Consider the following 15482-nt stretch of genomic DNA (forward strand, 5'->3'; position numbering starts at 1 on the left):
ATTCATCTTCTCCACAACATCCACAACTTCACAAACCTCTATCACCTCACTCATCTATACCCACCCTCACTCATCCCTTCTTCTATTTAGTGTGTGCTCCTGGCTCTTTGTAGCCCTGCAATACCCTCTTTGAAAGCCAAACAGCACACAATATTTTCTATATGGGTGTATTTTGCATGTAAGCAGTAACACAACAGAGGTTTTCCATTCTCTTCTCTTACTCTTATTTCTACTGTGTATTTTTGTCAGCTAATTGTGAGCTGAGACTTGCAAGAAATCCTTCCAATGACTGAAAGATCTTTCTCATGGTGGTAGCACCTCATGCAGGGTTCATTATGCATGCATATGCACTAGACTCACTTTTCCCTTCTCCCCTGCGCATTGTTCCACATTTATCAACACTTAATCATATCTGCTGGTTTATCAGCTAGTCACAAAATAGCCTGAAACCCTTCCGCAGCTCTTCGCACAGCCTGACATTTAACCATCCTGTATAATGACGCACTCAGCAATTTAGGTCATCAACCACTTCTGCTGACCATTGTTCAAACTCATCGAACAGCACAGGTCCTTGAGGGAAGGCAGTGGCAGCTTCCCTAGTTTGGAAACGCCAAGTACTACTCGCACTCGGATGGACAACCCTTTAAAGCAGCGTAGGCACTGAGAGGACCTCCATTACATCCCAGTTGTCTCAGGAACTTCAGTGAGGAAAATTTCTGAAGCCACTGAAAACCCAAACAGGTTACACTGGTCACTCGTGTCCCCACGCTTGCTGGCTTAGCCACATTGGTGAAGCACAGCTCCCTCCAGCAGACACTCTTTCCTCCCATCATTCCACGCGTTACACATTCTGTGAAGTTACCCCATGTGGAAGTTAAACCCAGCTCCTCTGATTGTGCTAGGACTTCTTGCAAAGACCAGCATCACCATTTCTTTAACTTAATTTATCTGCCAACAAGCGCTATTTAAGCAACGGGTCCCCTAGCAGTTATGTTGGAGTCCAGCATATTCAATATTCAGTGTTATTTTTGGAGTCAATACTAGCCCCATCTGCCTGGCATGCTGCTGTCACCAGCAGGCACTTGGCTGTCTACACCTACCACACCAGGACCACTGAGATGAAGCCAGCCAGCTGCTCAAGGAGTCTGTAGGAAGGAGGGCTGCACTTCTTATTTTATGCTGAAAATAAACTTCCAGACACGTGGGCTTACACCAGCAGAGTTTGCCTGCAGCAGAATGAGACATCTGGGCTGCAGAAAATGCAGAAACCCCTGAGGGCTGCACAGAAAACCCTCTTGTGAAAACCCTGCCTTGCTGAGCAACAAGGCTCAGTGCAAGGACACCAAGGCAGGGTGGGACACCAGGCCAGTGGTGGAGCAGTTGCATGTCCCTAAAACGCCCCTTCCCCAGGATTTCCCTTGCAGCCTCCAGGCTATTTTCAATTTAGAAGCCCCCCAGCAGGAAAACCAAAGGCCAATGAGACTTCCCACCTCAAAGGGCTCCCGGAGTCACCCATGATGTGAATCAGCTTTGGCTTTGGGGCTCATTTGGGCATTGAGAGGTCTGTTGTATGGGCTGAAGGAGGAGGAGGAGGCAAAGAACTTCCTTATCACAGCTCCACCATAGCTGCTGGGGCTGAAAGGACACAAGGCCTTGCCTAGCCCAACTCCTCTGAGCATGGTGGAAAGATTAAAAAAAACCACAACCCAAGCAGTAACAGTCCCCTCAAGTGCTGTAAATTGATGGGGTGAGGGGGGAAGAAAGGGAGGAGCAGGAAGTGGTTACTTATTTGGACTCCCGAAATGAGACTCCAGCTCTCTCAGAGTTTCACAGCTCATCACTTGTTTTCACCTGGTCAAAAAGTCCCACACAACAAATCAGCCCAAGATGTTGTGCCATCTGTGTCTGCTACTGGACACAACTTCGAAATCCAACAGAAACGAAGCCCTTTTCTTGCGACATTGAGCCCTTACCCCAGAGAAATCCAGCCTCCTTTGCCCTTTGAAGAAACCATCACCCTGCTTCATCATCCCAGAAAATGGCTCATTACACCTGCAGAATTTCTCTTCCCCCCTCCTATCCTATGCATATGCATGCACTTCTATAATGGTTTTTTCCATGAACTTCTCTGACTTCAGCAAAATTGGAGTTGATTGAATATTTCAGAAACAATTTATACATTCCTGCCAAACTCCACAGTTCCCTGGAAACCCAGCAAAGCTCTTGTGCAAGCTCTGTGCAGTTGCCTGCTCAGGTAGTGTCACTCCAGGGCACTGAGAAGGAAGCGCAACCACTTGGAAAGGCCTCTTCATTTAAGGATGGCATGAGCAACTGTAGATGAGCACACAGCAAGGATGTAAAGTGTTGAGGTTCCAAGTTACGAACAAGCTCCTTGTCAGATTCTTCACTCTACAGCCCTATTATACCCATCAGAAGCTCCTTGCACTGCTCCTCCAGTTGTACTGCACAAAGCCCTCAACCCTTTTCCCATCCTCTCAGTGATAAACACCCACGGAAGAAGTTTACTCGCAAAAAATACATGCAAAATTTCTGAATGCCCCAGGGTCCAACAGCAAGTAGAAAAACATAAAATAAAATAAGATGGGGCGCTGTCCCTGCCTCCTCATTTTAGCTATCATTTTGGCACATGCCAGAACATTACCCCAGGCAAAACATCACCAGGTAATGAACAGGGATTTGCATGCAATTCCAGCAGTGGGCATGACCACAGGCACTGATCAGTGCAAGCTCTTCCTTCTCATGGTCTCCACAAAACTCATCTTTGTACACCAGCTGCACAATAAATGGCCGCAATATTTAATGCTATTTGTATTTTCAATTGGATTATCAATTGACGTGACATAATAGCTGATGTTTCTGCACAAAAACATGTTATTAGATTGATGCAGAACTGACTCAGAGCACAAGGATGCTTTGAGGTTTCTGTGCTTGATCAGCAGATTCAAATCCCTTGTTGCCACGTTGGCATAAATTGCTAGCCGGTCCCTTCCCAGGAGACAAGATTTGACCGTCTCTCCCGACAGCGGTAACTAGTCATGTACCAATTAGATGCGCATCCTTTCCAACAACGGCTTCGCGAACACCCAGAGAAAGTATCTTTGAATCTTACAACCCTCCCATTCCAGAAGTCAGGCTTTTCCAAACGTCCGTGAAGATATCCTCAACTTCCCCTAACGTGCAAAAACCCTTCCAAAACATACACTGAAGAAAAAAAGGACAAAGCTAAAAAAAAGATGGAACTGAAAAGTACGAGGGAAAATTATTTCTCAAATGTCTTTAAATATTCTTGGGTTTATGTGCAAAGATACTCTTGCGTTCTTTCATGCTCTTTAGGTCTACCTCTGCTCACTTTAAGATCAAACTGGCATTTTTGCCAGCAATTCATTAAAAGCCTGCTCTCTGCCACCCCTCTCCCTCCCCACCTGCAGGCAAGCAGGGATCTGGGCCTCACAAGACTACTGTGGCGTGGGTGTTATTGGCTGTCTGTTTTGGCAGCCTCTCCTCCTTTCTTCCAGCTCTGTTTTGAAACACAATCTAAATTTAAAAAAAAAAAAAAAAATAAAAAAAAAAATCGGCATTCCTGCTCTCTCTACTCACATCGGCGCTCCTGCCGCCGCGGCGTAAAGCACGGCTGCGAAAGGAGCAGCACCGTGCAGGTTGGCCTATATATAGCCCAAATGTTCGGCAAAGAACGAACTCTTAACTCGAGAAAAGGGGCAGAGGACGGCAAGAGGCGAAAAACAAGGGGAAAGAGGGGCCAAGAGAAGGCTTTGTGAACCGTCTCGCTTTAACAGGGGGAGCGGAGGGAAGAGAAAAATGTCTCTCCAGAGCCGGCTCTCTCCCACATTTAATAGCATTAGGAGCTAACATGTAATTTGGACTAAAAGACTAACTCTTTCCTGCGGTTTGATGGATGTTAGCGTCCCTTTTTTTTTTTCCTTCTTTAACAATGTATTACATAACATTCTGATACACTAATTACCATCTCATGTCATAGCAATTTTATTAAGAGCTTATACTTACAAATACCCATTCTGAAAGGATTTCAGGACCTTTTTTTCCTGTAATTTACTCTGAGCTAGGCTTGTTGAAGCACTGGCAACACGGTCTGATGCTGCCTAATGCAGGTTCCAGTAACAAAGCGTCTCTACACAAAGATCTCTCGCAAGCCCCAAGCGTCAGGCATGGATTCTTCTTGCGTTTAGTCTCAAAGACTTGTAAACAAGTTACTTTTAGCACACTATGTTGTGATAAAACACTGGTAACACAGCCCTATTAGGTTCCTGTACCTGCTACAGTTCCAATTCCAGAAGCAACGCCAAGAGAGAGAAATTCCTTTATACCAAGTAATGGAAAATTTGTTAACTATTCTGCAGTTAGTGTTTGCGCGTTAATATGGTATCACCTTGCCAGGCAAGACGTGGTACCATGAGGTATTTTTCTGTATAAAATTGCTAATGCCATCAGGATTGTCCAAATGGGATCATCATCATTAAAAAGATTACGCGGTAAGGAAAGTGATTACGACAACGTCTGAGTAGAAGGATTACTAATCACAAGTAGAATCCTGGTACAAATCTCATTCTCCGTATACAAGAAAGGACACAAAACCTTTTAAACATAATTTATATACATTTATGGCTTTATACAACAAACTGTCAGGGATTGTTCTCGTGTGTCTGTAGAAGTACATCAGGCACTTTTTCTGAAAATATCCACGTACGAATTTTAATTCTGCAATGTGACTAAGTCAGAGCAGTGAAGCGTTGAAGAGCTGTCACACCACTCGCAAGTAGAACTAGCAGTATGTACATGCCAATCTCTCACGATATTGCTGGTTTGTGGAACACCCTCAAAAAGGAGGCCAGGTTTAATGCCGAGTAATTTGCCTTTTGCCTGCATAAACCATGCTGCATCTTACATTATGATTACCAAAATAATAACAATAATAATGAGAATACCTTATTTAAAATCAGTCATAAATTAAGGATCCTAGCAATTTCATCACGAAAATAGGAATTTCAAATCAGTAAAAAAATAAAAAAGTACTAACATACATCCAGTGGTTTAACAAGTGCAAATTTTATACTGTTTTATAATTGGTCCAATTTTAACTTCTCTTTTTAGGGATGCTCTGTTGACTTAAGCCAATAATAAGCAATATGACTTTTGCTTATAAGTGTAGGCAAATTGTCAGTTTATCAAAGCAGAGCTTTCCAATTAATGCATCTACTACCTAAACATATATCATATAGCTATATTATGGAAACAATACATCTTTATATTTAAAATATCTGAACAGCTCTATAATACAATAAACTTTTAATAACAGTACAAACCAGAGAAAAGTCAAAAACAAGGCTGCATAGGTAAGATCATCTGCACAATTCACAAACCAATCATTTACAACAATTCTGACAAACTAAGTTACTCCAGAAACTTGGTACTTTTACTGAAAAAGGATTTATTACTAGAGGTCACATAATGTTTGTTTTCAAGGCAGACAACATGCCCCTTCACCAGACTTCACAGTATTCCAGAACTACGATTGCAAAACACTAGGATGGCATCACAAAAAAAAAAAAAAAAAAAAAAAAAAAAATTTGACCACACAGCCCAAACCTCTGATTATCTACAACTGCTTTCTCACAATAATTAAAAGGGGTTTCCTACAGACTGTCATAATTAAGGAACGGCTACATTTATGTTATTCATAGTTATAACAGGAAATAAGGAAAATATCTGTATGCAGGAAGTTATACAGTAGCAGTAAATAATAAACAGGAGGTATATAGTTAAATGTAGCATGTTCAGCTGCAACCCCACGGAGCGTAGCACTAAGTACTGCTTTCTTTGCACGCAGAGGTGACTTTTACGACTACTTTGGCCTATGCATATCAGTGCCCGTTTGGGAGCAAACCTTTTTGCACACACAGCAGAAAGAAGGACTGTCAGAAACCCACACGTGAGCCCTCTGCTTGGCTCCACTGCCAGGATCTACCATCATGTTTCAGAGAGACCGTGAATGTGACGGTGAAGATGCTACTGGAGAGATTTGCCTGTAAAAGCAGGCGGCTTCATTGAGGCTTCGGCACTAAGAACGTTTCGTTTTGCTCAACAGAAGTTCAAAGACCGATTTCACGCTGGGGGAGAGACCCCGTATCACAGGACAGCTTAACATCAGCCTCTGGAACTGCTGACAACCATAACAGGATATCTAAAAAAGTAGGACCCGCTGTAATTAGTAGTGATTTAAGCCCAACAGGGAGCTAAATGCTAGCACATCAATAAATACATTGCAGAGCCTCAGGAAAGTCGTAACAGGATCGTTAAATGTATGTCTTGTTACTAAACTTCGTTTTCTTGGCACATCCCATTTCTTTCTCCACCACACGCCATCACTACAGGGAAGACAGGTTTCAATTAGAACATTTTCCAGTTGTGGGCTATGCAGATAAAACAAAAATCGGGGGAAAAATATTTATTTCTCCCCTTCTTCACAACAACCAGCCCTAGCACAAAACCTGTTCATCCTGCCAGCGCATAAAAAAGCTCCGAGGATTTCTATAGCACAAACGATGCGTAGCAACCAGTGAAAAGACAGGTAAGGCCCGTTATCCACACATCCATGAAAACTGCATCGTGCGATTACAAAAAAAGCAGGAATTATTTATCCAAGACCCAATCCTGAAAACGCTCAGGTAGTTGTCAGTGTGCCTACTCCAACAAGAGCAGGTTTTTCCACAGGAACAAGGCCTCTATCATTAAAGCTCTCCCCTACCCTAAAGCTCATGTATTTGTATAACTTTGACACTTACTTTATCTTTCTTATTTAAAAAAAAAAAAAAAAAAAGTAATGTTTTGCCCTGTAATAGGGGGTCGCAAAAGTTCTAGCCTCCCACTGGAAAGTAGCACTTTCACCTCTTCAAACACACTGAATTACAACAGAAACACTGACAGACCCTAAACCTAGTGCTAATTAAGACGAATGACAGTTTTGTCATTAATTTTTTCTAAAATGATGGATTTTCTGCAAAAGGTCCTGCTCTTGACTGCACAAACATTATGAGACCTCCATGAAATAAATATAAATGTGAAGCATTGTACAAGCGTCTAACAATGAATACTTAACACTTTGTGGTAGTCAGAGTTAAAATGATAGGAGAAGCAGATGACATTTCTAAAAATGCATATATAAAACTGATTAAATATCTCCTAAACATAAAGTTGTCTATATTTATACATCACACAACAAAAAAAGGGACAGAAATGTTTTGTATTCAAGCTACTTATTAAGCTTTTCCTTTATTAGCACTCCCAAGTGCTAGGGAAATTTATAAAAACATGTACTTAATCCAGTTAAAATACTGTACAAAATGAAGAGGTTATGAATGCTGCCAGATCTCAGATTTATTTTTTTTTTTTTTTAAAGTTGCCTATGTAACAAAAGTAGACTTTAATTATAAGAAAAATAGCTTGGAAAGTATTCCAAAAATTATCTTAAGTCCAACAATAAAGTCATTAGTCTGACAATGAAATCCAGATATATTCTTGCATAAATTTACATGAATACAGGTAACTTATCAAATGGCATTTAACCTACTGTTTACTCTGAATAGTCAATGAGTTTAGTAGGATCATATTTAACAGGCTATTCTGTTCCCATATGAAATGTGTGGCAAATTTGAGTAAAATAATGCAGTTCATACTGCTGCAAGGCAAGTCCACATTTATCTCAATTCATCAGAACACAGGTAACACCAACGAAGGTTAAACTTACTTAGGGCATGAGATCATCACAGTATTCTTACAAAAGTTTATAAACTTTTCTTGGACCAAAACAGATAGTCTTAAAAAACAATTCTTCTTCTACAGATCATACTGTACAAAACCGAAAGCACAACATGATGTAAGTGAGAGTCTTTGCTGTGATTATATGGTGTAGTGAATTTGGCACTTCAGAGTAATGAAACTTCCAATGGCACAGTTCTTATCTACAGCAGCACATAACCTGCAAACCTTGGGCAAACATCCTGTACAGGAAAATACTCTGTCTGCTGCCAACTCTGACGAAAGGAAGAAAAAGAGAAAAAAAAAAGACCCAAAAAAAAAGCTAGTGCATGCGCACAGCTTTGTCAAGAAAATTAAAAAGGAAGGTGAAGGACATCTTTGTACTGCTTTTCTCAGTTCCTGCTGTCAGACAAGTCTGGAGAATTTAACCGTAGCCTATGAAGAAAAAAAAACAACAAAAAGAACAAATTAACATCACACCAAAATATTAAATCTATTAAAATATGCTCAAATTAGCTTTAAATTAACTTAAATAGGAAAAAAAAATAATTCCTTAATTTCTAGTTACCAGCAAGCTTTTTGTGTAAAATATTAATGGCAAAAACATTAATGCTCCACATGAAGTAACAGAAGTTGGTACACGGCAATCCTAATGCACCGGTGCAAACTTGATTTGCAAACAAATAAAGCCCTGGAAAGTGACTGAGTGTAACAGAGGCACTTCACATGCTAACACAGAAGACCACCCAAATTTTAAGCATTTTGAGATCCCTTTTTCCCTTTAGTTGTTTTTCAGATTTATTATAAAAAGCACAGCTTACCTCCTACTACATCCTAGCCTGACACCCAACTGTGTGTGGTTGTCTTTACGCTGTGCTGAAAACTTTGGTTAGGCAATACACTGTCAAAGTTAAAATCTAACGTTTCTCCATCCATAAGGTCATTACGGATAATTGACTCCATGTCACAGTCCAACCGTTCAATTAACATGTCATCTAAGTCACTGGGAAGCTTCTCCTGGTGGAGGGAAACAATTCCCACCCTTCCGTAGCCATTGCAACTGTTAACAGGGGCGTACGGGTTCATAGCATTCATCTGCATCGGGTGACTCATAGGCACTTGTAACGAAGTCTTCACTGTCGACAAGCGATTTAGACCTGAAGTATGGGACATGGTGTTCACTGTGTGTGACAAGGCACGACCATTAACTGCAGGTGTTGGCTGGTTATGTCCTTGGTGAGGGCGGGCGTTAGGGTTCATCATTTTGTTGTGGGGTGGCTGACTGCCATAAGTTGGCATCACCGAGTTAGCGACCATCAGCACACTTTGGCCCAGTGCCCTGCCACCAGCCTGGGAAACACCAGTGTCCACTGATGCCAAGATATCATTGTGCGGCGGAGAATCAGAAGTCAGTAACTCCTTCAGAAGTCCTGCAGGACAGTTATATTGGCTCATCGATCCAAAGCTTGATTTACTGTCTTGGAGAGTCTGCATAGGAATCTGGGGCAAAGAGTTCATGCTAGCTTGAGCATACGTAAATTTCCTGTAGTCTGGATTTGGTGAACCTATACTCGTGGTCGAGGATGCAAACGAGTAACCTGGTGTTTGCTGCATCAGGGTAGCCGATGAAGACTGGGTTGACACAGTCATTGACGTATTGGGTGACAAAAGATTAAGGTTATCCAAAAGATTTTCCATGTTCTCAGAATTACTCATCTCTGAAAGGCTGGGTAGAGTAGAAGTCATTTTGGTGGCTGATGATGGGTATACCATGGAGTGCACATCCCCATCTCCAAGATCATCTTGCTCTGGCAAAATAGGAGAAAGCCTTCCACTAATCGTACTAGCATTAGAGCTAGTTCTAGGTCGAAATGTACTCCAGTTATCAAAGTCATCATTACTGTGAGAGCTGGGGCTTGCAGGCCACTTCGAGAACTGCGATCCGGGGCTGTCACCATTTCCCTCTTGACCAGACTGAAGGGACGCTTTTTTCTTGGCAGCTCTGCCTCTGCTTTTGGCAAACTTGCTGTTGTTATCCATGGACGCTGCTCGCCTCCTAGGAGATTTGCCACTCTTTCCTCCCTCCGGATTGAGCATCCACCAGGAACTCTTCCCTGTTCCCTCATTCTGCACTCTGATGAACTTGCTGTGCAGAGACAGGTTATGACGGATTGAATTCTGAAAAACAAAATAAGGTGTAAGAAATGGAGAAAACATGCTTGTTTCATGGTGTACTAATATTTGTCTTTGCAAATGTACTCTCTTTTTGTTAGAAAACATGGGGTAATCAAGAAATGGGAAAACATGCCAGTCTGGAAACATCTGTTATCAGCTCACCACTCAAAACTGGCTGAAATGAGCTTGCAGAGAGTTGCCATGTCAATTTATCTGTCATATGGCCCAATCACATCTGACGTTATAAAAAGTTAAATTAAATACCAAAGGAGCTGTTCTGAAATACACATTCCTCATAAAGGAGACAAAATATACCAGAAGACCAAGAAGACAACTGAAGATCTTATTACCAGCTTCACTCTAATGAGTTGAACCTGATTGCAATTAGGAATTATTTTTATTATTATTATTATTATTATTATTTTACACAAAGTTCAGGAATGATAGATCCTGTTCTATGGTCCTTATAATGGCATCTCATCATGCACAGCCCTAAACCCTGCAAACGTGCCAGCCTGTGAGTATTGCCACTGAATATCAGTGAGGTTTATATTACTTGCATTACGTGAGAAAACACATATACAAAACCAGTTGAAGACTAAGTTCTAGTCTTTATAAATAAACATCACAAATTGCCTAAGAAAACATAAGAGAGAAAGGAATGCAAATAGCATAGACAAAATTGCATTTAAAGCCTCAGTCTTAAAACCATCTTTCTCTTTCAAAATCAACATTTTAATATGCAAAACTGACTCTTCTAATACCAGAGGGCACAAGATTATCTTGTGCCAAGACTGACCAGAGGTACTGAAGCTTTTCGTTATTCGTCAGTCACAAATAACGTTTCACGTTTTGTTCTTAAATAAGAAAAAAATATCCCAAAATCCAAAATCCAAGCATAATTGCTAACAAAATGCCACAAGTTCAGAGTGCTGAAATAAGCAGCCTACATGGGGACCTCCAGCCTGCACTAGGACTGCAATTCATGCCGAACAAGTAGGAGGGAACCGCAAAACATCATATGAAATGGGTAAACCTGAAATTAGACCTCAATGGCAGAGAAATCAATGATGCAGTAGCTGCCTTCCATTCATAGCCACTTTTCATAGGTTGTCTAAAGAAAAATTTGGGTAAGCAAATATGGAAAGACTGTTTCTAGAAAGCAGTAGTAAGGCTAATCTTGACCAGCAGGCCACTAGGCCAATTATCTCAAAACACTAAATAGATGCCAGAACTACAAAAACCCTGTTTTGTCTTTCCTGTTTTCCGACCTTTTTCCTCCCACCTACCTTCTCTTAAGTTGTTATACTGACCCACCAAGACCCACTACAGCACCAAACCAAGAGGACGATACAGCTCATGGACCTTTGCGTGCCTTGTGAGGCAAACCAGAGGATGAGAGACACAGCCACTGCTCTCGTCTCTGGCCGCTTCTGCTGTATTTCCCGGCCCAGAGTGCTGCCTGTGACAGCAGCATCTCCAGACGTGTCTTCCTTCACCTTCTTAACTGTCCCGTACATCTGTTTTCTCAAAGATGCTGCCAACACATGCATCTTGACTCATTGCCTACACATCCAGCTGACAGAAGAAAAGGAGCAAAGACCATGAGGAGGCATGCCAAGTGAAAACAGCCATCTCGTGAGGCCTGGCTCAAATCAGAGACAACACGCTCAAATTCCCTGCAAGGGTCATGACATGTTGTGGACCACCAAAAGCCAACTGGCCAAAGCAGACCTAGCCACCTGCAGAGCCCAACAGGAATGGTTACTCTGGGATCGAAGAGGAGACCTTCAGCAGATGAAGGCAGCAAGGAGGTGTTCAAGTCCCGTAACACCTTATAGGCAGCAGTGTCCTGAGACTATCCTCACAGGAGTGCAGCTTCACCCCAAAGAGGGGCACAAGGTGCTCTTTGACAGCAGAAGATGGCAGAACGTGGCCTCGTGGCAGCTCGCTGTTCAACCAGCGCAGCAAGGAGTCAAACCACGTGCCTAACCTCAGAAGTCTTTCCAGCCTCTCCTTCCCTTCCAAAGAAGCATCTTTAACAAATCATTCCAGTTAAATAAACACGAATGACAATTTGAGCGTTTCCTCATTCAATTTTGAAAGCAAGCCAATCTTTCTCGTATTAACGAATTAACGTAGGACTGCATCTCTTCACTGCAGGTAACCCTGCAATCAAAACCTCATTCTCCATCCAGCTACAGGGTGTTAGGGAAGGCCTTGAAATTCTATTTTCACCAGCTGCAGCTAACATGTCGGGAGGGTAAGCCTGAAAAATCCCTCTTTGGACTTGCCCCTGGCCCCAAAGGCCGACCGAGAAGCCTCATGAGGCCGCACGCCGCAGCCCGTTGTTTTCACTCAAAGGCCAGAGCTGAATCCCCGGCTGACACAAGTCCAGCTCTAGAAATGTCGCAAGAAAGTGGTTCTGCACGTCTGTTGATTAAAAAACCTCCTGCGCTAGTCCATTTTTTTTTTATTAGTATTATTATTATTGTATTTTGTAAACATACCCAGTTGGCTCAGGCTTACTGTTTACTATCAAAATAGGCATATCAAACACACAAAACATCAGGCAGAGAAAATACCGTGCTAAGGCTCAGTTCCCTCTTCTCTGCACCAGAAGTGTTAAATATTTAAGAAATCACTGCTATTCCTTAGTCATCAAAAATGTTATAATCTGGTATTATTGTACTGAGGACATCTGAGGTCGCTCTTTGAGTAACAGAGCTGTCTCCTAACTCTGCCAGCAAGGAAAAAAAAATTTTCCTAACAGGAAAAGGTTTGCGGCCCAGAGCTTGTTACATAAATTCCTGTTTTTCAGGCAGCCAGCAGGACATTAAAGAAGCTATGATTTACTAACTTGGAAAAAAGTGTTGAAGAGGTAAATCTTGTGAAAATATGCACTGCTGTTAATGATGTTGTGTCTACAAATCTTTGCCAGACGCAAACATGACCTGATAAAAAAGTATAGTTTCGGCAGTGGATCTTGGCAGGCGGAGGGAGAAGCGACGGGGCTGTCAGCGGCCCGGGCGCTCGGTGGCACCGCCGGCCCCAGCACGGTGTGAGATGCCTCCAGCTGTGGCTTTCGGCAGGGCTCGGAAGAAATGCCACCCAAAATGGCCTGAATGACGAGAAAAGCAAGCAGCCACAGTTCCAGGCGGGTTTCCACACAGCGGCGACGCACGTGCCAGATCGCCCAGCGAGCATCCGCGCTGGAATTTTATCAAAACCTTGTCAGGACGGCAGCAGGGCTGCTGGCACCTGTGGGGTGTTTCCTGGGATTGAGTTTCCGTCTTTTGAGATAAAGCGCCGAGAGCCTCCGCTCCTGATCAGTCTGCAAACCAACTTCATGCCATACTTCGGCATACGGACCAGGAACTGTGGATACGCTTATCGCTACTCGCCAATTTAAGAGCCAAAATAGGCAAAACCAGTATCTGCGAAATGCAATGTGATGAGCACTTGCCAGCCAATAAAACTCGTGAAACCAAGCAAGCGATTCCTTTGAATCTACACGTTTATATCGTTCAGCTGTATTTCCAATCTCTCCGACAGCGGAACCGCACTGCTGCGAGGACACCCGCCTTGCTGCTTTTCTAAGCAACCAAAAAAACCCCAAGCTGCTTTACGTTTTAGAAGAAGTAAAGAAATAAATATTTCAGCCATTTAATCCCTGGGTGCAAGTAGCTCTGCTGATATCTAATACTGCATTTAAACCCAAGAGATAATCTTAATTTAAGTTTAACCTGACTAACTGCTGAAAAAAAATCACATCCCTATTACAATTAAAGTTGAGGTATTTACTTATTTTTTCAGTAAATTGTTTTGGTGTTTTACAAAAGAGAAAAACCTGTAAACACAGTTGATTTGTTAAACCTGACAATACTGTAGGCCTGTACTTTCTGGAGAGAGACCACACGGTCACGTCGGCCATCTTTCCTCCACCCCGGTTCTTGGAGCAGGCAAGGCAGAGGGAAGCAGAGAAGACCTCCTGCTGCAGACCCCCTGCTTAACCCTATTGGAAACCTCTCCAAGCAGGATCTAACTGTGGATCTATGAGTGTCCACGGAGCTGCAAGACCCAAAAGACCTTGTAAAAGCCCCTACGAGTGCCCATGGTCTCTCCCACCCTCATACCCTCACACACGGGCACAGGCAGCACCCATTCAGCTACAGTACTGCGCCAGCCACCAACAGGGAGAGCGGGGAATGGATGCGACATGTGAATGTCGATACATTTCACAAAAGTTCTTGGAGCTCTCAAAAAACTATCTAGAATGGCTTTGGAAGCAGGAGAGAAATTTTCAGGGACTACAACACTCAAGCCTGCTTCTGCCGCGACCCTCACAATTCAAAAAAAAAAAAAAAAAAAGAGAGAGAAAAAAAAGAGAAGGGGAAGATTGTTTGTTTATTTATTTATTTTGACTGATAGTAGTGAGAACGTTGCAGTAGGAATACGCTTAGCAAGAAGGTCAGGTTGAGGACCGGTAGGAGAGAAGTTCAGAGTAACATCATCACCGTTAAGCGGTGTCTGCTGTGGGCAGTGGTGGCTGGCACATGAGCCCGCTGTATTAGCACGTCCTATTACTGACAGCTTAGAGCAGGATTCGGAACCAGTAGAGTCCCTCCGTGGAGACAACACCAAAGCAAAAGCTTTTCAGCAGAGAAGGGAAGACCCTAGGATTTCCATATGCTGTTACAGAGGACATCAGACCTGTCTGTCAAGGTCTGTGTATGGGGACTTTACAGCAGGTCCAGATGTTCAAATCACCTTCCTTGGAGCCTCAGTGGTAAGCACCACGCTAAAAAGAAGTTATAAAAAAACCTCTTAGGAAAGTATGCAAAAGACAGGAAGTTCACCATCACACACGCTCAGGGTTCCTTCAGCATCAACAACCAGACAGCAGCAGCAGGAGCTAACCATGGCGAGTGGCACCACATAACATCTATCCAAGGCTAGACTTGTTGAAACAGGCAGGTCTGCTTGGAATAGTTACACTGCCTGCACCCGCTTTGCTGTGGTTTCCAACCATCCTGCCAAGTTTGCAGGGGCAGGGTGAGGAGGCTAAGGAGGAAAGAGAACACTGATAACTCCAGAGGTACCAGAATTTCCTGGTACAACAGTCTGGTGTAAGGCAATCCTGTTTGTCTTATGACTATGAGATAATGAAAAGTTCAGATACAGATGCTGCACATGGAGCTTGGGTTTGCCTCAGAGCTAGTGTTGGACACCCAAAAACATTCACTCAACAGATAGCACACTTGTTCATAAAAGAGCCTTAGCCGCATTTCTCTCTCAAAAGCGTTCCTGATACTACAATGTTCACCAACACAACCGCACATGTGGCTGCATTGTCAGAGGCTTCAAATGCTAATGAAATAGCTATCTTTGCCACCCAACTGCAGCATTCTTTGATTACAGCTCAGAAACCTTCCCTGTCGTCAGATAAGAGCATGGACAGAAAGCATGCCACTTAGCCTCAGGTCAAAGAGTCG

At 42.8% G+C, this 15482-nt stretch overlaps 1 protein-coding gene across 1 annotated transcript in view; it reads right to left on the reverse strand.

Annotated features, from left to right (window-relative positions):
* Positions 1-4633: 4633 nt before the first annotated feature.
* The window catches only part of FOXO1 (forkhead box O1), a 66826-nt gene continuing 55977 nt past the window's right edge, over positions 4634-15482 (reverse strand). The window contains exons 2-3 of the mRNA XM_054201538.1: positions 8634-9990; positions 4634-8247 (exon numbers count right to left, since the gene is read on the reverse strand). Coding sequence (XP_054057513.1) covers positions 8647-9990 — 1344 coding nt within the window. The 3' untranslated portion in view covers positions 4634-8247; positions 8634-8646. The remainder of the gene's footprint in view (positions 8248-8633; positions 9991-15482) is intronic.

Source organism: Rissa tridactyla, chromosome 1 (assembly GCF_028500815.1).
Source record: "Rissa tridactyla isolate bRisTri1 chromosome 1, bRisTri1.patW.cur.20221130, whole genome shotgun sequence".
NCBI lineage: Eukaryota > Metazoa > Chordata > Aves > Charadriiformes > Laridae > Rissa > Rissa tridactyla.